The 26,061-nt window shown below is 41.3% G+C and overlaps 1 protein-coding gene across 4 annotated transcripts in view; it reads left to right on the plus strand.

Annotated features, from left to right (window-relative positions):
• Positions 1 to 26,061, plus strand: part of LOC125460864 (coiled-coil domain-containing protein 91-like) — a 180,848-nt gene that overhangs the window by 27,474 nt on the left and 127,313 nt on the right. For 3 of the 4 annotated variants that reach the window (XM_048548999.1, XM_048549001.1, XM_048549000.1), the window contains exons 6-7: positions 7,420 to 7,626; positions 17,431 to 17,523. In XM_048548999.1, the coding sequence (XP_048404956.1) occupies positions 7,420 to 7,626; positions 17,431 to 17,523 (300 nt within the window). The remainder of the gene's footprint in view (positions 1 to 7,419; positions 7,627 to 17,430; positions 17,524 to 26,061) is intronic. The other variant, XM_059652244.1, reaches the window with a different exon arrangement.

Here is a 26,061-nt window from a genome sequence, read left to right on the forward strand (position 1 = left end):
TGAGGCACAAACAGTTTTTGTAATAAACCTTGCTGCAAGAGATCCCTGACAGCAGATCAGAGCATTAGCCGCATCTGGATTTGATAGTCACAAGACATTCCTCTTTAAATTGTATTCTTAGCATTCATTGCTACCAAATCATTTCTGGGTCTGCACCATGGTTAGGCTACACCGCTTTAAATGCTATTCTCATTTCAACATCAGCCATACAAATAGCTTCTCAATGCAAATGAACAGACATTCTCTGGCATTTCAACACTGTGCAGAAGTGAAATGCCAGAGAATACTGTGAGGCACTGTCTAAGATACCATACTTTGAACATATGGGAAATGATCAAAAAACATGCTGACTGCTTCAATGCTAACATTGCTGAGAGGGAAGTTGCCATGGAAGCTAAATGATCCCTCTCATTATTTACAAGAGTTCCAACCAACGTCGCTGAATGCAGAATAGCCATTCTAAATAAAGTCCATAAGGCAACCAGTGACAACTGGTAATAACTTGAGCAGAATTTTCAGATGTACTTTGACACAGGGAATATTAGGGGCATGTATTGATCAAAAAGTCAACAAATGTATCAGCAAAGAGACCAAAAGTAGGGGAGGTCATCAACTGCAGTAAATAATTCAAATGATAATTCAAACTCTATCATGAGTTATACTTGGGAGAACATTGTTGTTGTAGAAACTCCAGACACCATAGAAAGCTTGCAAATCGTACCAAGAAAGCTTGTGGCATACCAAGATATGCAGCTTACTACAACTGTTGACTTTATTGTTAGAGGCAAAATTCCAGGTCCTGATGTCATATTTTCTGGACAAATTAAGCAGAAAAATCTGGCACTTATGCAGAATTTGCGTGAACATTTTAACATTAGGAAATGCGTGGTGCAAATATTGCCGCTGCCTCTTCATAGAACATAGAACATTACAGCACAGTACAGGCCCTTCGGCCCTCGATGTTGTGCCGACCTGTCATACTGGTCTCAAGCCCATCTAACCTACACTATTCCATGTACGTCCATATGCTTGTCCATTGCTGTGAGGGAAGTTGCCATGGAAGCTAAATGATCCCTCTCATTATTTACAAGAGTTCCAACCAACGTCACTGAATGCCGAATAGCCACTCTAAATAAAGTCCATAAGGCAATCAGTGTCAACTGGTAATAACTTGAGCAGAATTTTCAGATGTACTTTGACACAGGGAATATTAGGTGCATGTATTGATTAGGGGCATGTCTTCTCTCTCCCCTTACTTTCCCCTCACTCTCACATACTGTCTTCCCCCCGCTGTCCCCACCTCCTCTTCCCCCCCGACTCCTTTTTTTACTGGTCTCCCCCTTTTCTTTGGTCTCTTTCCCCCTCTCTCTTCTCTTTCTTGCTTTTTCTTCCTTTTATCTTTTTCTGTCTCTCCATGTGCATTTTCACTGTCCCCTCGTGGACTTTCTTTCCCCTCGTGATCTTCCTTCTCACTCCTCCATTCTCCTCTCACCCTCTATCTCCCCTCCCCCTCTCACTCTCACCCACCCCCCTCACTTCCCTCCCTCTCTTTCTTTCCCATTTTCTCCTTCTCTGTCTCTGTGCCTCTGTCTCCCTTTCCATCTCTCTCCCCCGTTCGCCTCTTTTCCCACTCCCTTGTCTTCCTCCTCCCTCCGTCTCTCTCCCTTCTCCATATATCTCCCCAACCCTTCTTCACCCCCAATCACCACCTCACTCTCTCCCTTCAATGTCTCCACTTTCTTGAAAGACTGCAGATTCAACAACACTCAAGCTTGTTACCATCCAGGACAAACCAACCCACTTGCATGCCATCATCCACAAACATCCACTCACTCCACTGCTGACAATCTGTAGCAGCACTGTTCACTACCTAAAAAATGTACTGCAGAAATTTGCCAAAGATCCTTAGACAATACCCTCCAAACCCACCAGCACTTATATCTAGATGAACAAGGGCAACAGATACATGGGAACGTCGCAACATGCAAGTTTATCTCTAAGCTGGTTGCTGGCTCAAAATCCTGGAATCCCTTCCCTAATAGCACTGTGGGCTCATCTACAGCACGTGTATTGGAGGGGTTCAATGTGGTAGCTCAACACTACCTTGAAGGGAAACAAATGCTGGCCAGCCAAAAATGTTCATCCCATGAGAGAATAAGAAAATCTACCTATTATACCTGCATACTTGCTTTCTGCAATTCAGGCATGAGGACACCCACATCCTTCTGCACTTTTGAAGTTTCTGTCCATTTGGATAATAAGTTGCTTTTTAATTCCTGTGACAAAAATGGGTACACTCTCATTTTTATCTCTATCTGCTAAACTTTGGCCTATTCTGCCCACCTCTTCATCACCATTTGTAAACTTTTTTTTTCTTCATTGCACCCACTTTCCTACCTTTTTAGTTTCAGCTCCAAATTTGGCTACAGTGTGTTCTATTCCTACACCCAAATAATTTGAAGTGAGGACTGAACCCTGTGACAACCCCTTAAAGTGTTGCATTTTTCCAATTTTTTGGAACTTTTCCAGAAACCAGGGAGTCATGAAATCTTCTAACCAGTGCATCCACTGCCTCTACTGCTGCTTTCCTGCAAGATCCTACAATATAGGCAGTCAGGCTCTGGGGACTTGTCTGCTTTTAATCTCAATAGTTTATTCAGTACTTTTTCCCAAGTGATGACGATTGTTTTAAATTCCTCTTTTTCTTTAACCTCTGCATTGCCTTTACTGTTGGGCTGGTTTCTGTGTTCTCCACCATGAAAACTGAGGCAAAATAATGCTTGATGTCATTGCCATTTCTGTGTTTACCATAATTACCTCGCCAGCCTCCTCATCTCAGGGACCAACATCCATTTTAGCTACTGTTTTCCTTTTTATATTCTTATAGAAGCTTTTACTATCCATTTTTATGTTTTGTGCTAATTTTCTTTCATAATTAAACTTTGCTCTTTTTATTACTTCTTTTTAGAAACTCTTGGTCTTTAGAAGTTTCCCAATCCTCTAGCCTGCCACTGACTTTTGCAAAATACTGTCTTAGTTTTTGCTTCTAAGTTATCTTTAACTTTGTTGCTTAGCCATAGATGTTTTTTCCTCTTCTTACATTCCGGAAAGAAAGATAGATTGTATTTTAATTGGATGGAATTGCGTATCTTTTTAAATGTCTGCCAATGACCTTATCAACATATACCAGGTAAGAGAAAATGCTGAACAATTTCCAACTTTTCAGTCTTGGGTGCATGCTTGGGATTTCTCAGAGCAAAGTCATCAATTGAAAGGTCTTATAGCATTCTGACCCTATACCCAAAGGCCTTCGTATGGTGAACTGCTTACTGCTAACAACTGCTTATGCATATATACCTTCACTACAGAGGCATCTGCAAGGGAAGTAGTAAGATGATTAAGAATTGAAGGTGAGTTTGTAGTTTAGAAGATCGCAGCAATTTATGCATCAACTTCTTCATCGATAACGTTCCATTGCTTTCAAACTGCATTTTCCACTCTGCGAGATAATAACTGTTAGAACAAGCAACAGCATCGGTAGATGGTCTATGGGGAATGCAATGTTACAAAACCCGATCCATTCAACAACATATTTCAGATATGTCAACAAATTAAATATTCCAGCACAGGATAAAACAAGGAAGATGAGAGTGAGGAGGCAATAGTTCTGATGACAAAAGAACAGAAATTTACCTTTATCCATTCGAGCAAAAAAGCAGGCACACAAATAAATAATCATCTAACAATGCACATGTGCAACGGAGGCTATCGGGGGACTAAAAATGCCGATTTGTTGTCATGCGTATTGCTGAAAGGGTGAGTGAAACAGATTCTGTGGTAAATTTGAAGAAATACGGAGAATGCATCTCAGGATGTTGGAGAAAGAACATTTATGGACTGAGGCAAATTGTATTCCCCTTTTCAGGAGTTAATAGGTTCATAATGAATTGAAAGACTTCCTTCTGTGCTGAAAGCTTTAGTTTAGTTGCAGCTGGATGACAATTTCTGTTCCTGGTAGTATTTAGCAAACTGTTAAAAGTGAATGTCACTGCACAGAATTCCAAACATAACTCCAATCAGTACAGAAAATATCCAAGGGGTGTGATGAGTTGTATCCTCTCATGTTGAAGAACGCAGCTGCAGATACAATGGAGGCACTGATGATAATCTTCCAAGAATCCTTAGATTGTGGAAAATTCTCAGAAGGTTGAAAGATTGTGAACATAACACCATTATTCCAAAGATACTTGGACAAAACACAGTCAACACGGCTTTGTGAGGGGTAGGTCATGCCTTACAAACCTTATCGAGTTTTTTGAGGATGTGACTAGAAAGGTTGATGAGGGTCGAGCTGTGGATGTGGTGTATATGGACTTCAGTAAGGCATTTGATAAGGTTCCCCATGGAAGCCTCATTCAGAAGGTCAGGAGGAATGGGATACAGGGGAACTTAGCTGCTTGGATACAGAATTGGCTGGCCAACAGAAGACAGCGAGTGGTAGTAGAAGGAAAATATTCTGCCTGGAAGTCAGTGGTGAGTGGGGTTCCACAGGGCTCTGTCCTTGGGCCTCTACTGTTTGTAATTTTTATTAATGACTTGGACGAGGGAATTGAAGGATGGGTCAGCAAGTTTGCAGACGACACAAAGGTCGGAGGTGTCGTTGACAGTGTAGAGGGCTGTTGTAGGCTGCAGCGGGACATTGACAGGATGCAGAGATGGGCTGAGAGGTGGCAGATGGAGTTCAACCTGGATAAATGCGAGGTGATGCATTTTGGAAGGTCGAATTTGAAAGCTGAGTACAGGATTAAGGATAGGATTCTTGGCAGCGTGGAGGAACAGAGGGATCTTGGTGTGCAGATACATAGATCCCTTAAAATGGCCACCCAAGTGGACAGGGTTGTTAAGAAAGCATATGGTGTTTTGGCTTTCATTAACAGGGGGATTGAGTTTAAGAGTCGTGAGATCTTGTTGCAGCTCTATAAAACTTGGGTTAGACCGCACTTGGAATACTGCGTCCAGTTCTGGGCGCCCTATTATAGGAAAGATGTGGATGCTTTGGAGAGGGTTCAGAGGAGGTTTACCAGGATGCTGCCTGGACTGGAGGGCTTATCTTATGAAGAGAGGTTGACTGAGCTCGGTCTCTTTTCATTGGAGAAAAGGAGGAGGAGAGGTGACCTAATTGAGGTATACAAGATAATGAGAGGCATGGATAGAGTTGATAGCCAGAGACTCTTTCCCAGGGCAGAAATGGCTAGCACGAGGGGTCATAGTTTTAAGCTGGTTGGTGGAAAGTATAGAGGGGATGTCAGAGGCAGGTTCTTTACGCAGAGAGTTGTGAGAGCATGGAATGCGTTGCCAGCAGCAGTTGTGGAAGCAAGTTCATTGGGGTCATTTAAGAGACTGCTGGACATGCATATGGTCACAGAAATTTGAGGGTGCATACATGAGGATCAATGGTCGGCACAACATTGTGGGCTGAAGGGCCTGTTCTGTGCTGTACTGTTCTATGTTCTATGTTCTATGATGAATGTTGACATTGAAAGTTGAGAGGTGATGACTGATCCTTTGGAAAAGGCACAAAAAAAGAGCTTACCTGGCTGAGGAAAAAGATCAATTGATCGTATATCTTTTCAGCTCACTATTGAAATCTACAGCACGTGGCAGAGGCACCCATGCCAGTGTCAGGGCTCCTGACTCATACTGGCAGCACTGAACAGAATTGATTGCCATGGAACAAATCATCATGGAGTCATAGAGATGTACAGCATGGAAACAGCCCCTTCGGTCCAACTTGTCCATGCTAACCGGATATCTTAAATTAATCTTGTCCCATTTGCCAGCATTCCTCTAAACTCTTCCTACTCATGTACGCATCAGATCTTAAGCGATGGAAGATTGTTAGTGCAATTATGTGCTATGATTGATTCTAATAGTCTGAGACTTAAGCATTGAAGGCACAGGCTGATTTCTAGCATCAGATGAGTTATAAGGAAGATTAGAGAAATTTGAGCCACTTGATCTTGAAAATAAGTTATTGGGGAAGATCTTCGGGAAATAGTGAGCTCTAAAGAAAAGGTAATTGAAGTTATTACAAGTTTTTGGGACCAAAGAATTTCAGGTTAAACTTTTGCAGACTTGTTTAGATGTTCTATCAAAGAGTTCACCTTCATACATAAATAGTCATACACTTGGATGATTGAAAATGCCAGTGAAAGTAAAAGCTATGGATTAATTTCAAGAAATAGTTTGAAGTTGTCTAGTTTTTCTTGATGGGTGAGGTGCTTGGCACTCATTTTTCGTACAAATGTTGAAAAAGTTTTCAGGAAGTTTCCTGAATTGTATGCAGAAGTTTGATTGGATTTCTTTCCTCAAGCAGCCTGGTTGAGACTGAGAAGCACCATTCTCAAACTTAATGCGCTATTATGATTTACTTTGGATCACGGATGCAGCACATTGTGGTTACATTTCTTTTTATAGAATCCCCACATGGTGGAAACAGGCCATTTGACCCAACAAGTCCACACTACCCCTCTGAAGAGCACCCCACCCTGACTCATTCCCCTACTCCTGCATTTCCTCATGTCTAACCCAGGCCTCCCTGAACACTATGGCCAATCCACCTAGCCTGCACATCTTTGGGCTGTAGGAGGAAACTGGAGCACCCGGAGAAAACCCACGCAGGCAAGGGGACAATGTGCAAACTCCACAGAGACAGTCACCCAAGGGTGGAATTGAACCCAGGTCCCTGGTGCTGTGAGGCAGCTGTGCTAACCACTGAGCCACCGTGCTGCCATCTTGTAATCCAACAGTTTAATCTGAAGTAATTAAAGGAGCACTGATAGTTCCGAGGAAAAATCTATGTGTATCATGTGTATTAAGTACAGTAAATCTTTATCATGCTCTTCATTAAGAGTGCCATTCCAGGATAATTTCCTGTCATGAATATACATGATGTAGGAAATACTCCAAATTTAATTGTAGCTGTTCAAAAATAATGGTTGAAAGGATTCATTTATATACGGAAGATTAATGTAATATAGTACTCATAATCATTAATGGAAGACTTTAGTTACAAAAAACCTTTTAACACTGCACATTTCAAAACAGTTACCGATGCATATATAATGCAGAACTCCAATTTCATCAGTTTCTCATCAACATTTAAAATCTTCCTCACTTTTGGGCTTCATTCAGTTCAGCAATTTGTCGCTAATGCTAAACATCTTGTGCCTATTGTTTGAGTTCTGTGTTGCTAAACCTGTATGTGGAATGTTACAGCAGTGCAGGAGGAGGTTTAGAGCTACAAGTTGATTGTTCCAAGGATGCTTAATTAACCATTTTTACTGTTTTATTTTAGTTGTTTCTTTATGTTGTAGAATTCCAATCAAAACATTAAAATGTTTAATATTGAAAATACAGGTTCAACAAAGGTCCCAACCATCATTGAACATTTTACCTGCATTAACAAGCTTACCCGAGAAAAGAGATCCACAATCTGGGGATGTTCTTGCAGGCCACATGGTGGCTGTAGAAACAAACAAAGTGGAAACATGCTACAAAGAAACATTAGAAAATATCGAATCACAGCTTTCTACTGCAGATGAAAAGGAGCTCAGAATAAAACAGGTAAACTGTTATACTATGTGTGTACATTTTGTTTCATAGTTTTATGATGCCAGATAACATAGCTACATTTATTTAACAAAATGATTCAGGCCCAGTAACAACTTTTCTAAAAACACACGCACGCGCACGCGCATGCCAGGCAATGGTTGAACAATCCGCAGAGCACGTTACATTGTGCCAGATGTTATTTGCACTGTGGGACTCCAAACCTCGTTAAAACATTTCTCAATGGGCATAAAATGTTCATTTCTAAAGATCTAACCTCTAAACATCTTCAATATTGTTCTAACCCAGACTGCTTCAACAACTGCTCAGTTCCTAGTAGTTACATCCTAGCTTTAGAGAACAGCTTCCCTGGGTTTTCTGACAGTGCTGATAAACATCAATTACTGACACTACTTCAGCAGTTTTGCCAACAGCTGGTTTTCACAAGCTGCTCCTGCTTTCTAGCATTTCCTTGCTGAACCACCAACTCTCTAGCTGACAGCTTCCTTTCAAGTTCACTAAGCTGATAAGTATGCAAAGACTTCCCGAAGTGACTGGCTGCTCATCTGTGTGAAGCTGCCAAACAGCTCCTTGTGGGCTTCATTGAGTTAACTAAACATAGAACTTTTCCTGGATGGAACCTCTTCCCTGAATCCTGGTTGACTCACTGACGAAAACTGATAGATCTTTAAATTGCAATTCACTGACCTTTAAACTGATTTGAGTGACCTGCTGAAAAGGTTGCAACAAACCCGGCCAATGCTCACATGTAGCATCAAATGTAACCCAAACTGAAACATCTTGTGCCTTAAATGCCATAACCTACCGAGCTGCTAGCTTCCACAGCATATGTGAATACAGAAAAAAAAATGGATTTTATCAAAATGGTCATTGTTATCAAAAATAGTCCACATTTAAAGGGAATATATTTTCGCTACTGATGTATTTCCTTGTTGGGATGATGAGCGACTTGGAAGGAAAATTGCAAGTGGTGGGTGTTCCCATATGTCTGTTGATTTTGTCCTTTATAGATGGAAGTGGTTGCGGGCTTGGAAGAGACTGTCTGAGGAACCTTGGTGGAATTTTGCAGTGCATCTTATTAGAATAGTACACATTGTTGCTTCTAAGTGTCAGTGGTGGAGGGATTGGTTGTGATGCCAGTCAAGTTAGTTGTTTTTTCCTAGATCTATCAGGCTTCTTGAGTGTTTTTAGAACTACACCAATCTAGGCAAGAGGGAACTATTCCATCACACTCCATACTTGTGCCTTGTGGATGGTGGACAGACTTTGAGAAGTTACTCCTTGCTGTATTCCTAGCCTCTGACCTGCTCTTGTTGCCACTATATTTATATGGCAAGTTATGTTGAATTTCTGGCCACTGGTAATCCCCAAGATATTGATAGTGAGGGATTCAGTGATGGTAGTGCCACCGAATGTCAAGAGACTGTGGTTACCTTGACTCTCATTGGAGATTGTCATTGCTTGACATTTTGAGTGGTGGAAATGTTACTTGCCACTTGTCGGCCTAAGCCTGGATGTTATCCAGATCTTGTTGCATTTGGACATGGATTGCTTTGGCACCTGAGGAGTCATGAATGGCGCTGAAGATTGTGCAATCATTGGCGAACACCTCACTTATGATCTTATGACAAAGGGAAGGTCATTGATGAAGAAGTTAAAGATATTTGTAGCTAGAATACTACCCTGAGATATCCTGGAACTGAAATGACTGACCTCTAGTAACCACAAATATCTTCCTGTATGCCAGGAATGACTCCAACCAGCAGGGCGTTACCCTCCTGATTTCCACTGATTCCAATTTTCCTAGGACTTCTTGATGTCACCCTCAGTTGAATGCAGTTTTGATGTCGAGGGCTGTCAGTCCTGCCTCACCTCTGGAATTAAGCTCCATTGAACGTGTTTGAATCAAGAGTGGAGTGACCCTGGCAGAATCCAAAGTGGGTGTCACTAGGCAGGTTATTACTGAGCAGGTGTTGCTTTATTGCATTATTGAATACATATTCCATCACTGATGATCAAAAGCTGACTGATGGGATGGCTGTTGGCTGAGTTGGACTTACAGGATTTACCTGGGTAATTTTCCACAATGTTGAGTAGACCCCACTGTTGTAACTGTACTGGAAGAGGTTGGCTAAGGTAGTGGAAAGTTCTGGAGCACAGGTGTGCTGTACTATGCCGGAATGTTATTAGGGCCTGTAATCTTTGCAGTATCCTATGCCTTCAGCTGGTCTTGATATCATGTGGAATGAATTGGATTGGCTAGAAATTGGCATCTGTGATGCTGGGAATGACCATAGGATCCTAAGATGGATAACCCACTTTGCATTTCTGTCTGAAGATTGCTGCAAGTCCTTCAGCCTAATCTTTTTCACTGTTGTGTTACGCTCACCCATCAGTGAGGATGGAGATAATTGTGGAGCCCCCTCTTCTAGTGAAAATTTTAATAGGACACCGTCATTCCTGAATGAATGTGGCAGGACTGCAGAGATTTAGATCTGATTCCTTGATTATGGGATTGCTGACCTGTGTCTGTCACTTGCTGCTTATGCTGTTTGGCATGCAAACAGTCCTGTTGATACCTAATTTTTAGATTTGTCTAATGTTGTAAACAAAATGAAAAGATAGTGGCAGAGTCAGGCATGAACCAAACTAGAGTTTAAATTAGTCATGTTGCACCTGAGTGGTGACTCAACGGATAAAAACAGAAATTATTGGAGATACTCAGCAGGTCTGGCAGCATCTTTGTAGAGAAATCAGGTTTAACTGTTTTGAATCTAGTGACTCCTCTTCAGGCACGGTTTGAGCTCTGAAGAAGGGCCACTGGTCTTAAAAACATTAACTGTGCTTTCTCTTCACAGATGCTACCAGAACACCTGAGTTTCTCCAGAAATTCCTGTTTTTGTTTCAAATTTGCAGAGTCTGCAATTCTTTGTTCCATTTCCAATCAATAGTGGGAAGCTTAATTTCGAGCATACAGTTCCCACTAGGGTTGTGACAGATTTAGGAGCAGAATGCAAAATCAGTCTGATCTAAAACTTGCATTTTAATTTTTAAAGTCTTTTCTCAGATGTGCCCGGTCCTGTAATATTGAGAAAATTGCAGTCCTTCACTCATTTAATATAAATTTAACTTTGCTGTGTCAGACTCAACACAGCAGGACTGTCCAGACATTTGTCTTTGTTTAGGCAAATGCCTTGGAGTTTCAGGGGCCACACAAAGTTAAGATTTGTGTTCCATTCGCCAAATGGAATGCTGTTCTGATTTTTTCTATTTATCTTCTGTTGAGACAAAAGTGTGGTTTTTCTCTGAGGGGAGAAGAAAAGCTTCCCTGACCACCAAGTTTGTAAAATCCAAACAAGAGAAATCGGCAACGCAGCAAAAGGAAATTATATTGTTTTTATGGTCTTTGCAGAGCTTCAAGGGTGTGGCTGTGCTTTGTGGCTGAGTTTATCGATGTGCCTCATCCTACCTCTGCTTCAGACATGTCAGATCATTGACATGAACACATTGACATCACCCATGATGTGCACGGCAGATACTCATATGACTCGGCCAGCATTGTCAATCTCATATGCTGCTGGCAAGGATGCCCCGTGGCATGGTATATTGGTGAAATAATGTTACGACAACGGGACGGCCTCAACTGGGATCTTGGGTTCGTGTAGCACAACAGGCGACCTCACCACACTATACACTGTCTGCCTGCCTGTCTGTCTCTCTCTCTCTCTCTCTCTCTCTCTCTCTCTCTCTCTCTCTCTCTCTCTCTCTCTCTCTCTCACACACACCCCACCTCTCTCTCACACCCCACCTCTCTCCCATGCCCTCCCCCTCACACGACCCCCCCCGCACGCGCCCCCCCCATGCGTCCCCGCCCTCACACGCACCCCCTCACACGTGCGCGCCCCCTCACACGCACCCCTCCTCACACGTGCCCCCCCCACACGCACCCCCTCACATGCCCCCCCCTCACACACCCTCTCTCAATTACAGATCCATTCTATTTTGTTCAAAAAGCACACAATTTGTAGACAGTTAATTTGGCATTTTATAAATTCCTAGTTGGCAATAAAACCAGCCCGACTCCAAGTTGATACACAGCCAGATTCTAAACAAGGCCTCGTACCTAAAATGCAATGTCTGACCTGGGATGGTCACCTCTGCTATACTGAGGGAACTTATAAAACCTTTAGTTATCTTGAGACAGTAACTTGAAAGATATTTGGAAATTTGCATATTAATCCTTTCTAACTGATTAAAGATTTAATGGCCATCTTAGGCTTGTTCAACACTGCATCAGCTCTAAGATCCTTTGATCTTTTGCTTATAAATTCCGTGTCCGACGTCACCTCGCTCACTGACACCTGAAGAATGAGTAAGACTCCAAAAGCTTGAGTCTTCAAGTAAACCTGTTGGGACTATAAACTGGTGTCATGTGATATTTGACCTTGTCCATCCCAGTCCAACAACAGCACCTCCATGTCATCGCTCCTTCAGAGTGGCCTGGTTCTGCCGTTCCTGTCTGATTGAAAAGGAGGGAGGAGCTCAAGAAAATTCCAATTATCAGGAAATTGCTGAGTTCTGATGTATTTCATCATAGGGTCTTGAAAGAAGTAGCTTGTGAGATAGTTGATGCTTTGGTTTTAATTTTCTAAGTCATTTGATTCTGGGACAGTTCATTTAGATTGGGAAATAGCTAAAAAAGGAAGAGAGGCAGAAAACATGTAACTACAGGCCTGTGCTCCTGAGATGCTGCTGGGCCTGCTGTGTTCATCCAGCCTCACATTTTATTATCTTGGATTCTCCAGCATCTGCAGTTCCCATTATCACTAACTACAGGCCAGTTAGCATCACATCTATCATAGGGAAAATATTGGAAGGTATTATCAAAATACCTTGTTATAATATTTTTAATAAGTTCAAGGTAATCAGATACAGCCAACATGATTTTGTCAAAGGGAAATGAAGTAACTTGGCCTGTGATTTAAGAGAAACGACTGGATGTATTATACTCACATTTCTAAAAAACATTTGATAAGGTGCCACATCAAAGTTTATTGAGAAACATAAAAAAATCGGTGTTGGGGGTGACATATTGGTATGGATAGAAGATTGGCTGGCTAACATGAAGCAGAGAGTAGAAAAAATGGGACTTTTTTTAGGTTTGTTATCGTGAGTGGTGTGACTCGGGGTCAGTGTTGTGGCCTCAACACTTATAATTTATATAAATGATTTGGGTGAAGGGACCAAAGGTATCCTAGCTAAATTTGCCGATGACAAAGAATCGGTATGAAAGTAGGTTATGAATAGAAAGTAATGAGCTTACAAAGGGATAAAGCTAAGTCAGTGCACAAAGATCTGGCAAATGGAGTACAATATGGGAAAGCGTGACATTATCCATTTTGACAGAAAGAATAAAAAAAAGTGTATTGGCGCCGCCTCTTGCTCCCCAGAGGAGCTCGAACAGTTCATCCACTTAACCAACACCTTCCACCCCAACCTTCAGTTCACCTGGGCCATCTCCAGCACATCCCACACCTTCCTGGACCTCTCAGTCTCCATCTCAGGCAACCAGCTTGTAACTGATGTCCATTTCAAGCCCACCGACTCCCACAGCTACCTAGAATACACCTCCTCCCACCCACCCTCCTGCAAAAATTCCATCCCCTATTCCCAATTCCTCCGCCTCCGCCGCATCTGCTCCCACGATAAGACATTCCACTCCCGCACATCCCAGATGTCCAAGTTCTTCAAGGACTGCAACTTTCCCCCCACAGTGATCGAGAACGCCCTTGACCGCGTCTCCCGTATTTCCTGCAACACATCCCTCACACCCCGCCCCCGCCACAACCGCCCAAAGAGGAACCCCTCGTTCTCACACACCACCCCACCAACCTCCGGATACAACGCATCATCCTCCAACACTTCCGCCATCTACAATCTGACCCCACCACCCAAGACATTTTCCCATCCCCACCCCTGTCTGCTTTCCGGAGAGATCACTCTCTCCGTGACTCCCTTGTTCGCTCCACACTGCCCTCCAACCCCACCACACCCGGCACCTTCCCCTGCAACCGCAGGAAATGCTACACTTGCCCCCACACCTCCTCCCTCACCCCTATCCCAGGCCCCAAGATGACATTCCACATTAAGCAGAGGTTCACCTGCACATCTGCCAATGTGGTATACTGCATCCACTGTACCCGGTGCGGCTTCCTCTACATTGGGGAAACCAAGCGGAGGCTTGGGGACCGCTTTGCAGAACACCTCCGCTCAGTTCGCAACAAACAACTGCACCTCCCAGTCGCAAACCATTTCCACTCCCCCTCCCATTCTTTTGATGACATGTCCATCATGGGCCTCCTGCAGTGCCACAATGATGCCACCCGAAGGTTGCAGGAACAGCAACTCATATTCCGCCTGGGAACCCTGCAGCCTAATGGTATCAATGTGGACTTCACCAGTTTCAAAAATTCCCCTTCCCCAACTGCATCCCTAAACCAGCCCAGTTCGTCCCCTCCCCCCCACTGCACCATACAACCAGCCCAGCTCTTCCCTCCCCACCCACTGCATCCCAAAACCAGTCCAACCTGTCTCTGCCTCCCCAACCTGTTCTTCCTCTCACCCATCCCTTCCTCCCACCCCAAGCCGCACCCCCATCTACCTACTAACCTCATCCCACCTCCTTGACCTGTCCGTCTTCCCTGGACTGACCTATCCCCTCCCTACCTCCCCACCTATACTCTCTCCACCTATCTTCTTTACTCTCCATCTTCGGTCCGCCTCCCCCTCTCTCCCTATTTATTCCAGTTCCCTCTCCCCATCCCCCTCTCTGATGAAGGGTCTAGGCCCGAAACGTCAGCTTTTGTGCTCCTGAGATGCTGCTTGGCCTACTGTGTTCGTCCAGCCTCACATTTTATTATCTATAAAAAAAAGTGTGTTGTCTAAATGATGAGAAGATGCAGAGTTCTGAGATGCAGAGAGTTTTGAGTGTCCTAGCGCATGAATGGTTTAGTATAACTAGTATTGCAAGTAATCAAGAAAGCTGCAAGGATCAAGTTTTATTGCAAGAGGAATTGAATGCAAGATGGGGATGGTTATGCTTCAGTTACAGAGGGCATCAGTAAGATCACATCTGGAATACTGTGTATAGAACTGGTCACTACTTATGGAAGAATGTTAATGCATTGGAAGCAGTTCAGTGAAGGTTTACTGGATGAATATCTGCAATGAGCAGATTGCCTTATGTGGAAAGATGAGACAGGCTAGTCCTGAGTCCTCTGGTGTTGAGAAGAGTCAGAGCTGACTTAATTGAAGTATGTAGATCCTGAGGGGACTTGACTGCTTCTTCGTGTGGGAGAATCTCGAACTAGGGGGTCACAGTTCAAAAATAAGGGGTTGCAATTTAAGAGAGATGAAGAAAAGAAATTCTCTTGAAGGGTTGAGTGCGTTTGGATTCCCTTCAAAGAACAATTAATACAGACTCTTTCAATCTTTTTAAGGCAAGAGTAGATAGATTCTTGATTATCAAGGAGTTGAAAGATTATTGTAATTATGCAGGAATGCAGTGGTGAGGTTAAACTCAGATCAGGTCTTATTGAATGGCAGAGCAGACTTGAAGGGCTGAGTTGCCTACCTTGGTTCCTTGTTCACATCATTCTAAGTAATCTCTTATGTTATTTTTCCTAATCATGATGGCCATTATTCATAACCATTAATGATGTGAGCAGAAAGACCTCAACTTCTTTCTACCTCAGTTACAAATTATATCCTTTCTGTAGTTCAACTAGTAATGGGAATGCAAACATAGACAACCTTAACAATAAGGTTCTTGTCAATCTGTACCAGATGTAGTTATGTTCAGAATTTGTATTCACTCTTGTAATATTTTGGTGAGTTTGCCCACTTACTGATGTTGGACACAAACGCCATCCGAATTTTTTGACTGCCTGCAGAGTAAATAGGCATTGAATGAGTTTCCAATCAGATTAAGCCAATAATTTTGCACTTGAATAGTATTGGTATTAAGGAATATATCATAATTGAATACTTAATCTCCTTACTAAAAAGTCAATACATTTAGCAGTTCAAGTCATTCACCATGACCTTCACCAAGAGAACAGAGTTGATTTGGCTTGTGCACATTCAAAAAAATCCTGATGCCACATGGGCAGCACGGTGGCTCAGTGGTTAGCCCTTCTGCCTCACAGTGCAGGGACCCGGGTTCAATTCCACCCTGTGGCGACTGTCTGTGTGGAGGTTGCAAGTTCTCCCCGTGTTTGCGTCGGTTTCCTTCGGGTGCTCTGGTTTCCTCCCACAGTCCAGAGATGCGCAGGTTAGGTGGATTTGCCACTCTAAATTGTCCGTAGTGTTCAGGGATGTGTAGATTGGTTGGGTTATAGGGGGTTGGGTTTGGGTGGGATTCTCCAAGCTATGGTGTGGACTTGTTGGGCCAAAGGGCCTGTTTCCACACTGTAGGGATTCTATGCTAACTGATCTAGATGCTCCAATTGTCAAAATTTAAACTTTAAAAATTAAGAAAAATGCCAGCAGTAAAAATGTGTTCAGATACTAATGCCAACTTGCCCAGTGCAGCATTTTATATCTGGATGAAAATACACAGGCAGAATGGAATACACAGTGCTCATACTGGATTTTTTTTGTGTTAACCTGAATTTAGCACTGAAAATAACGTAATAAAGGAAAGAAAAGAGAAAAGATGTGAGTCTTTTTCTTTAATCAAGCATTTGTCGACGCAGGCATCGCTGGCTGGCCAGCATTTATTGCCTGTCACTAGTTGCCCTTGAGAAGGTGGTCTTGAGCTGCCTTCTTGAACTCCTGCAGTCTACCTGCTGTGGGTTGACCCACAATTCGATTAGGGAGGGAATTCCAGCATTTTGACCCAGCAGCAGTGAGGAAATGGTGATATATTTTCAAGTCAGGATGGGGGAGTACTTTGAAGTGGAACTTGACGGTGGTGGTGTTCCCATATATTTGCTGCCTTGGTCCTTATAGATGGAAGACTTGTTGCGTTTGGAAGGTGCTGACTGAGGATCTTTGGTGAATTTCTGCAGTGCACCTAGATAGTACATACTGCTGCTCCTGACTGCCAGTGGTGGATGGTGTGCATGTAGTGTCAATCAAATGGCTATTTTGTCCCAGATGGTGTCGAGCTTCTTACGTGTTGTTGAGGCTGCACTCATCCAGTCAAGCGGGGAGTATTCCGTAACTCCTGACTTGTGCCTTGCAGATGGTGGACATGCCTTGTGGATGGTGGACAAGCTTTGAAGAGTCAGGAGGTGTTTACTTGCTGCAGTATTCATAGATTCTGACCTGTTCTTGTAACTGGTGTGTTTATGTGGTGAGTCCAGTTGAGTTTCTGGTCAGTGATACCTCCCAGGATGTTGATGGTGGGAGATTCAGTGATAGTAACACTGTTGAAAGCCATGCTAGATAGCATTGTTGATGACACCTTCCATCACTTTACTGATGATTGAGAGTAAACTGATGGGGTGTTAATTGGCCGTTTTGGATTTGTCCTGCTTTTTATGTACAGGACATGTGGGTAATTTTCCACATTGTCAGGTAGATGCCAGTGTTGTAATTGTACTGGAACAGCTTGGCTACAAGAGCCAAGTCTAGCTCATTTTGTCATCTACTTGATCTTGCATGACTTTAAGAAGATAGATAATATAAGTTAGCTAATTTTCCCAAGTTGATTTTGTGTCATATTTCTGTGGCAAACTGTATTGTATGTTCTTGATTGTTAAATTCTTCTAAAACTAATTCAATGAATTGCAGGAAATGTTTGAGAAGTTTTCAAAGTTAGAGGAACATCTGCAAGAAGGAAAAACAGAGGAAATTTCATATGAAGATTCTTATAATCAGCTCCAGGTAATGAATACGTGTATGAGCACCTGAGCATTATTGGGGTTGTGTAAAATGCTCAGTTTATACGTTAAACATCTGTATTGATCAAGTTGAATCCATGGATTATCTTTACTGCTGACATTGTCTTTTAATTTTAAAATGGTCACTTTTGACCTTTGAACATCTAGATTTGTGATGTGGCATCAGGATAATTTGGATGCACATAGGCCAGGTCAACTCTGTCCCCTTGGAGAAGGGTACAGTTCATTATTTGAACTGGCAAATGTGTCGACGTTTTAGAAGGGAGAGGAAGTAAGTATTCAATTATGATATTTTCCTTGTGTTTACTGATTCAAGCTTGATCACATGGAAATGCTGCTAAATACCCTTTTGGTCCAAGAAAATTGATGTTGAATTTAAAATGATGGAAGTCACAGTATTGCAAGGCTTAAAAATATGAAACTGAGGTAGCTTAGAGGCACAATTGCAGGTCGTATTTTTATTCTTGTGAAGCCCTATCTTGGTGAGATTCCAGCCACTTTCATGGAGGTGACAGGAAGATATTAGATTTTGCGAGTGGGGGTAGGAGAAACAAAATATGACCATAAAATAAATTTTAGGAGTTGGCATCATTAAGTTGTTGGAGCTTTGGTATACTCAGCTACCAGCTGGTCAGTCAATAGCAATGCTTGTCTAGTACAGAAAAATCCAAGAAGTTTGGTCGAGTGATATTTTTTGACGGTTGTACATTATTTTGTGTGCCTCCCAGTACTTCTCAATTTCAAGCATTGTGTTATTTTCTCATACCTGCAGCCCGTGCATTCAAGAATAATGCTAAATAGGTTATTTATTATCATTATTGTTTCTGTTGACTGAATAATATGCCAGCTGTAAAAAGAAAAATCTGTTAATCTTGTCTTTGAAAATTTATGCAGTGGTTCGAGCCCTGTACTATGAACAGTATGATAGTAAAGACCATATACTAAAAATAATCAATTGTCTTTGCCTGTGACTGATTTCAAATAAATGTGAAAATGTAACTATGAATTAATTACTGTTTTATTTTTTACGAGTAATGCTTAAACATTTTGAATAAACAATGATTTATTAATAAATTCCTAGAAATTGTGGCAAAATACTGAGAAGGGAATGGAAGATCTCAATAGTTATGAGTGAAGTAATCTAACATCACAAAGTATACAGTGATTGATTACTGTGATTTAGTAGAGGAAGGATTTTTTATGCGTGTTTGCTGGAATGAAATCGTCAACACTTATTCCTAAGGCTTTAAGATTAACTAGTACAATGAAAAGAACAGTAGAAAATTTGGCACAGAGATCTGTCGGCCTATTGCGCATGTGTTCCTGTTAGCTTTTCAACTGGATTTCTGTAATTGCATTCTTTTTATTGCTTCACTGTATCATTAAGCGAGTGAAGAATTGAAAGTTGATCAACCTTTACTTTCCATTTCTATTTAGGTGGACTTCTGTAATTGCATTCCTTTGTCTCTTCACTGTATCATTAAGCAAGTGAGGAATTGGGAGTTGATCACTCTTTGCTTTCCATTTCTATTTAGAAGGAACTCCTTTCCTAACAAACTTGATGGATTTTATTACTTTAGTTGAAATGTTTCTTTTAACCAGTAATTTCAGGATCTCTCTTCTGTTCATCCACTGTAATTTCAGCGGATGCAATGACAACTAGGATAAGTGGTTGCGTAAATATGCTTCTGTGGCATTTGCCAATTTTGAACCACAAATTATGGCTGGTATCCAAGAACCTCCTCACAATTCCCTAAATTCTCAGTCCAACCAAAATGGATGTGCTTTTTAAAAAGTCACATGTTCCGTAAATCGGCATCTAAGCTCTGAGCTGCTGCTGTTTGAGCAAAAAATGTTAGGCAGGAAACTATATGTGTGTGAAAAGATATTACACCATTTAGTATTCATGTTGGGATTTACAGATTGGAAGGATGCTTAGAGTGCTCTTTAGATACACTTGAGCATCTGGATGATAATCCTGAAACGCACATTTAGCTGTCACTCTTTTACTATATTATTTAATAGGATGAATGTGTCACTAGCAAGGCCAGAATCTGTTGCCCATTCCTAAATGAACTGAGTGTCCAGCTCGCCATTCCAGATGCCATTTAGGAATCACTCACATTGTGGGTCTGGAGTCACTTGTAAGCAAAAGCAGGAGAGGAAAGCAGATTTCCTTCCTTAAAGGATAGTAGTGAACACCATGAGTTTTTATAACAAATCTATGATAGATTTACATAGAACATAGAACAATACAGCGCAGAACAGGCCCTTCGGCCTTCGATGTTGCACCGACATGTGAACTAACCTGAGCCCATCCCCTACACTATCCCCTCATCATCCATATGCTTATCCAAGGACTGTTTAAATGCCCCTAATGTAGCTGAGTTAACCACATTGGCAGGCACTTTCTGAGTAAAGAACCTGCCTCTGACATCTGTCTTAAATCTATCACCTCTCAATTTGCAGCTGTGCCCCCTCGTACAAGCCAACGTCATCATCCTAGGAAAAGGACTCTCACTGTCCACCCTATCTAATCCTCTGATCATCTTGTATGTCTGTATTAAATCCCCTCTTGGCCTTATTTGTGGTTGCTATTTTGAGAATAGCTTTATTTTTCAGATTTATACATTTAATTCAAATTCTACTACCTGCCATGTCCCCATGTTTTTAGCATGGCCGTCTGGATTACTAATCAGGTGACATCATGACATCACCATCTCCCACGTTTGTAGCAATGTGAACCAATTCATTTCAAATGTTATGATCCTGAGTTTTTACAAATCTTGCTGAACAATTATCAGCCCGACAAGTCCACACTAGTTATTGAAGCTGCACATAATGCTTCATCCATCTTCTGAGTTCCGAAGCAGAGGCATTCTGGACTTGAAATGTTAACTGTTTTTTCTTCTGCACAGAGGCTGCCAGACCTCCTGAGTTCCTTGAGTATTCTGTTTCCTTGATCTAACCCATATTAATATTCTTTTCTATTCCTTTTTCCCCCTCATACATGCCAGACCTCCACTTAAAATGCTCTATTAGTGGATTAGGATTTGCAGTTTTGTTCCCATTTCATAAATTTATAGAAAATGCTGAAATTTCCTGCATGAAATATTTGCTTTTCTTTGAATTAACTAGATTCTCAGGTAAATTGGGAACAAGAGCTTTGAGCATGACTTTGCAGCATCAAGTAGAAATTTCTGCTTAAAAGAAGCAACTTATTCATCTGGTATTGCACTAATATGAATGATAGTAATCTGGCAAGTCTGGTTATTGATAATTACATTGATACTTCATAAGTGTTGGAAAAACTGAAGTAATTGTCCTGTGTCCCGATGCACTGACTCCATCTTTCTCCATGGCAACTGTCTTGAGGATAAACCAGGTTGTTTGCAACCTTGGTGTCATGCTGAGATGACCCTCTAGCCAAATATACACCATTGCTTAGGGCGTCTATTTCCATCCACTTAACATTGCCTGGTGTTGACTCTGACCAGAGTTTCAGCAAATGACGTGAGACAAAGTCTTTGCTACCTCTAAACTATTAACTATTCCAATACACTTTTAGCTGTCTACCTCATTCCTTTCTGCACAGGCTTGTGTGTTTATATAACATTCTGCCGTTCTTGCCTTTGTTTGCACTGAGGCATGTTCATCAATTTCTCCTGTGTTTGCCAATGTAAATTGGCTGCTAGTTAAATGGTATCCAGATTTTTGAACTCTCATTCTTGTTTGCAAATCATTTCAAGTGATCTTAAAATGGTTCTCTCTGTTCTCCTCTAAGCCTACAGCACTTGAGATATTTGAAGTTCTTGATATCTGCCTCATGAGCATCTTGATTTTAATTAATCCACTTTGCTGGCCATGTTTTCAACTCCAAGGTCATCAGCTCCAGAATTATCTCTCTTGACCTGTCTATATTTCCACCTTCCTCTTTTACAGTTTTCCATAAATCCTACCTCGATGTCCAAGCTTTTGGCCATCTGTTTTAATAGCTCTTGAGAGGTGGGGGGAATGCTTAGTGCCATGTTTTTCTTTAAACCATCCTGTGAAACACCTTTGAATGTTTTATTACATTACTGGCAGTAATAAGATACAAATAATTGTTGCTGTTGGATAGGAATATTCCAAGTTCTTGCACATATCTTTTCAGATAAAATCATAATTTGGGGGCCAAAGGTGCAAAACTTGGCTGAAATGGTGTTTGGAATGCATGAAATTTTGTTTAACTTTATGAACCTAATTGATTACTTATTCAATCAATGGTGGATTAAAAACTTGAAGATTTATTGGAAACCTGATTTATAAATATTACATATTTTATGCAGATAGTGGATGTGGCACATTGAATTTCTTTGTAATGTATACCTGTGTGATTGTAGTAGTATAGTGAGTCTATGTCATTTGTCCACGGACCATCAAAATTGTCTCAAAAGAAATCAACTTGTACTATTCCACCATGAAATTCCTTCACCTTTGTTAATCCTTCATGCTAAAAAATGATGCATTTCAGACATGAAACATGTACATAGACAGGGACAGGACTGAAAGCACGAAAGGGGAGGTCTGTAACAGTGTGCAACACAGAGGGGTAAAGTAACAAAGGGGATGGTAGTGAAAACAAGAGAAGATAAATGAATGAATATCCATGAATGCCATCCTTTCCTTATAGTCTTCTGTACAGTTTCAGATGTACCCAGATTCCTAGGTGCTAGAATTTATCATCTCATTGAAGTTCATATTCTTTCCTGCCATACAGCTATTGCTCATTAAGTTTCAAATTAAGATTGAATATGTTAATCTGAAGAATTGTTATTAACATAGTTCTCCAAACTAAAATTTCAAACAAATTCAAGACTTGCCAATGCCTCTATCATGTTTAACACCTGAAGACATATTTTTTATGTTCACCCAATAATACTTTGCAAATGGTTTCCAGTGGCAAATAAAAGTGTACAAAGGGGACGTAGAGAAATATAACACTTGCCTGACAATTTTGTAAATTCAGGTTGTTCTCTGGAAAATTATGTTGCTGAATTTTAACTTGAGATGATAAAATGTATAAGATAAATGAATAAGATGTTGGCTGGATTTAAACAAATCCTTCACCCAAATAAGTGATCTTTTAATTTTGAGGATGTGGGTGAGATTTACTTTAGGATAAATTGCTTTTAATGTCCTAATCTAAACATGCCAATCCTTTCTTTATTGCTGATTTAGTCCCTTCATTTAGCTGCATCTTGAGTTAAGGAGTGGAGTGGAGATTGGTGAATTGGAAATGTTCCAATGTCATTCTGTTTGAAACAGTCACATATTACGAACTTTACTGGAAATTGGTATAAAAGTTCAAAAATGTTGACTAAGATGCATGGAAATTGATTCTAGACAGTCCCCAATGAATTCTGTAAACATAATGTTGTCTTGCATCATATTTTCAGGATATGTTGTGGTTTTTCGTTCACTTACAGTGTATTGGTTAGATGAGATGAAGAACCACCCTTAAGATTGTGTTTTATTTTAAACTTCCTGTCCAGACAATGGAATTCTTTAGGCTTGTATTGTATCTTCAGGACATCAGTAGTATTTGAGTTTTCATAAACTTCAAATGTGTCAGTACTTTTCCATCATTTGGAATAAGTGAAGCCATCAACTAGTGGGAAACAAGAGATGCTGGCAGTCCATAAGAATAAGATGGCTGAACCTTTGATCAGTGCAGATGTAAGCATATATAGAAATATGCTTGTGCAGATGTGCTTATAGAGAAAATTAAAAATCCCCGCAATTTTAGAGCTTTGTTTGATCATTGTTATTATCTTCAAAGTTCTCTTTAATCAGGCCATTAACAAATACTTTTTAATTACTAAGTCTGGAATTCCACCTGCAGTATTTTCAAATCACTGATAGAGAAGGCAACCTATTTTACTCCAGTAGCCCTTAACGTAGCATAGATAGCTTTGAAAACTGGGTAACCTTTTACATCACTAATTGGACTTCTGGATCTGACAAAACCATAATCTCAGCAACAGTGCTCTCGTATCTTTGTCCACCACTAATTTGTCATTATCCTCCTTTAAAAATGAATGCTTTAAAGGTACATGGTAGTGAATTGTTCTGATGAAATTGCCATTACAGAAACATGACTGGTGTCCAGGACTGGCAAATGAATATACCTAGGATATTTGCTATTTTGGAAAGACAGAAGCGAAGGAAAAGGAGGTGGAGTTGCACTGATAATGAGATGGGATCAGTACGTTATTAATGGATGGTCTCAGATCAGAAGAACAATATGTAGAACTTGTTTAGGTGGAACTTAGGAATGTCAAGGGGCAGCAGACATTGGTTGTAGTTATTTGTAGGCCACCAAGTAGTCGTGGTGGTGTGAGGCAGATTATAAATCAGAAGATAAGAGATTATTGCATATGCAATATGCATTGATGACTTCAATCTTTAACAGTTTGTGTAAACCAATTGATCTGTAAACTGTGGATGATGAGTTTCTGGGAGTGTCTTAGGGGTAGGTTTCTAGAGCAGAAGTTTGAAGTGCCAACGAGAGGGCAATCTGTTTTGGGATCTAGCATTATGTAATGCAAAAGGGCTAATTAGTTGTAAAATAACTTCTAAGGATGATTAACCACAATAAGACAAAAATTTACATTGTTTGAAAATGAGGTACTGTAATCTGGATCAAATGTGTTAAATTTGAGTAAGGGAATTTATGAAAACATGAGGCACAAGTTGATTGAGCTTGATTGGGAAAATATACTAAAAGTCACGGATGTAAGTAGGCAATAAACAGTCTTTCTTAATAGACAATAGACAGTAGGTGCAGGAGTAGGCCATTCGGCCCTTTGAGCCAGCACCACCATTCATTGTGATTATGGCTGATCATCCACAATCAGTATCCTGTTCCTGCCTTATCCCCATAACCCTTGATTCCAATATCTTTAAGAGCTCTATCCATCTCTTTCTTGAAAGTATCCAGAGACTTGGCTTCCACTGCCTTCTGGGGCAGAGCATTCCATATATCCACCACTCTTTGAGTGAAGACGTTTCTCCTCAACTCTGTTCTAAATGGCCTACCCCTTATCTTTAAACTGTGTCCTCTGGTTCTGGACTCCCCCATCAGCGGAAACATGCTTCCTGCCTCCAGAATGTCCAATCCTTTAGTTATCTTATATGTCTCAATCAGATCCCCTCTTATCCTTCTAAACTCAAGTGCATACAAGCCCAGTCGCTCCAATCTTTCAACATATGATAGTCCCGCCATTCCGAGAATTGACCTCGTGAACCTAAGCTGCACTCCGTCAATAGCCAGAATGTCCTTCCTCAAATTTGGAGACCAAAACTGCACACAATACTCCAGGTGCGGTCTCACTAGGGCCCTGTACAGCTCCAGAAGGACCTCTTTGCTCCTATACTCAATTCCTCTTGTGATGAAGGCCAGCATGCCATTAGCCTTCTTTACTACCTGCTGTACCTGCGTGCTTGCTTTCATTGACTGATGTACAAGACCACCCAGATCTCGTTGTACTTCCCCTTTACCCAACTAGACTCCATTTAGATAGTAATCTGCCTTCCTGTTCTTGCCACCAAAGTGGATAACGACACATTTATCCACATTAAACTGCATCTGCCATGCATCCGTCCACTCACCTAGCCTGTCCAAGTCACCCTGTATTCTCATAACATCTTCCTCACATATCACCCTGCCACCCAACTTTGTGTCATCAGCAAATTTGCTAATATTACTTTTAATGCCTTCATCTATATCATTAGTGTATATTGTAAATAGCTGTGGTCCCAGCACTGAACCTTGTGGAACCCACTGGTCACCACCTGCCATTCCGAAAGGGACCCATTTATCACGACTCTTTGCTTCCTGTCAGCCAGCCAATTTTCAATCCAAGCCAGTATTTTGCCCCCCAATACCAAGTGCCCTAATTTTGCTCACTAATCTCCTCTGTGGGACTTTATCAAAGGCTTTCTGAAAGTCCAGGTATACTATATTCACTGGCTCTCCCTTGTCCATCTTCATAGTCACCTCCTCAAAAAATTCCAGAAGATTAGTCAAGCACGATTTCCCCTTCATAAATCCATGCTGACTCTGACTCTGTTACTGCTATCCAAATGATTCATAATTTCAGCTTTTATAATTGACTCCAGCATCTTCCCCACCACTGATGTCAGGCTAACTGGTCTATAATTCCCTGTTTTCTCTCTCCCTCCTTTCTTGAAAAGTGGGACAACATTAGCCACCCTCCAATCCACAGGAACTGATCCTGAATCTATAGAACATTGGAAAATAATTACCAATGCATCCATGATTTCTATAGCCACCTCCTTAGGTACACTGGGATGCAGACCATCAGGTCCTGGGGACTTATCAGTCTTCAGATCTAACAATCTATCCAACACCATTTCCTGCCTAATATAAGTTCCCTTCAGTTCATCCATTACCCTAGGTCCTTCAGCCACTATTATATCTGGGAGATTGCTTGTGTCTCCCCTAGTGAAGACAGAT

Source organism: Stegostoma tigrinum, chromosome 18, assembly GCF_030684315.1.
Source record: "Stegostoma tigrinum isolate sSteTig4 chromosome 18, sSteTig4.hap1, whole genome shotgun sequence".
Taxonomy (NCBI): Eukaryota; Metazoa; Chordata; class Chondrichthyes; order Orectolobiformes; family Stegostomatidae; genus Stegostoma; species Stegostoma tigrinum.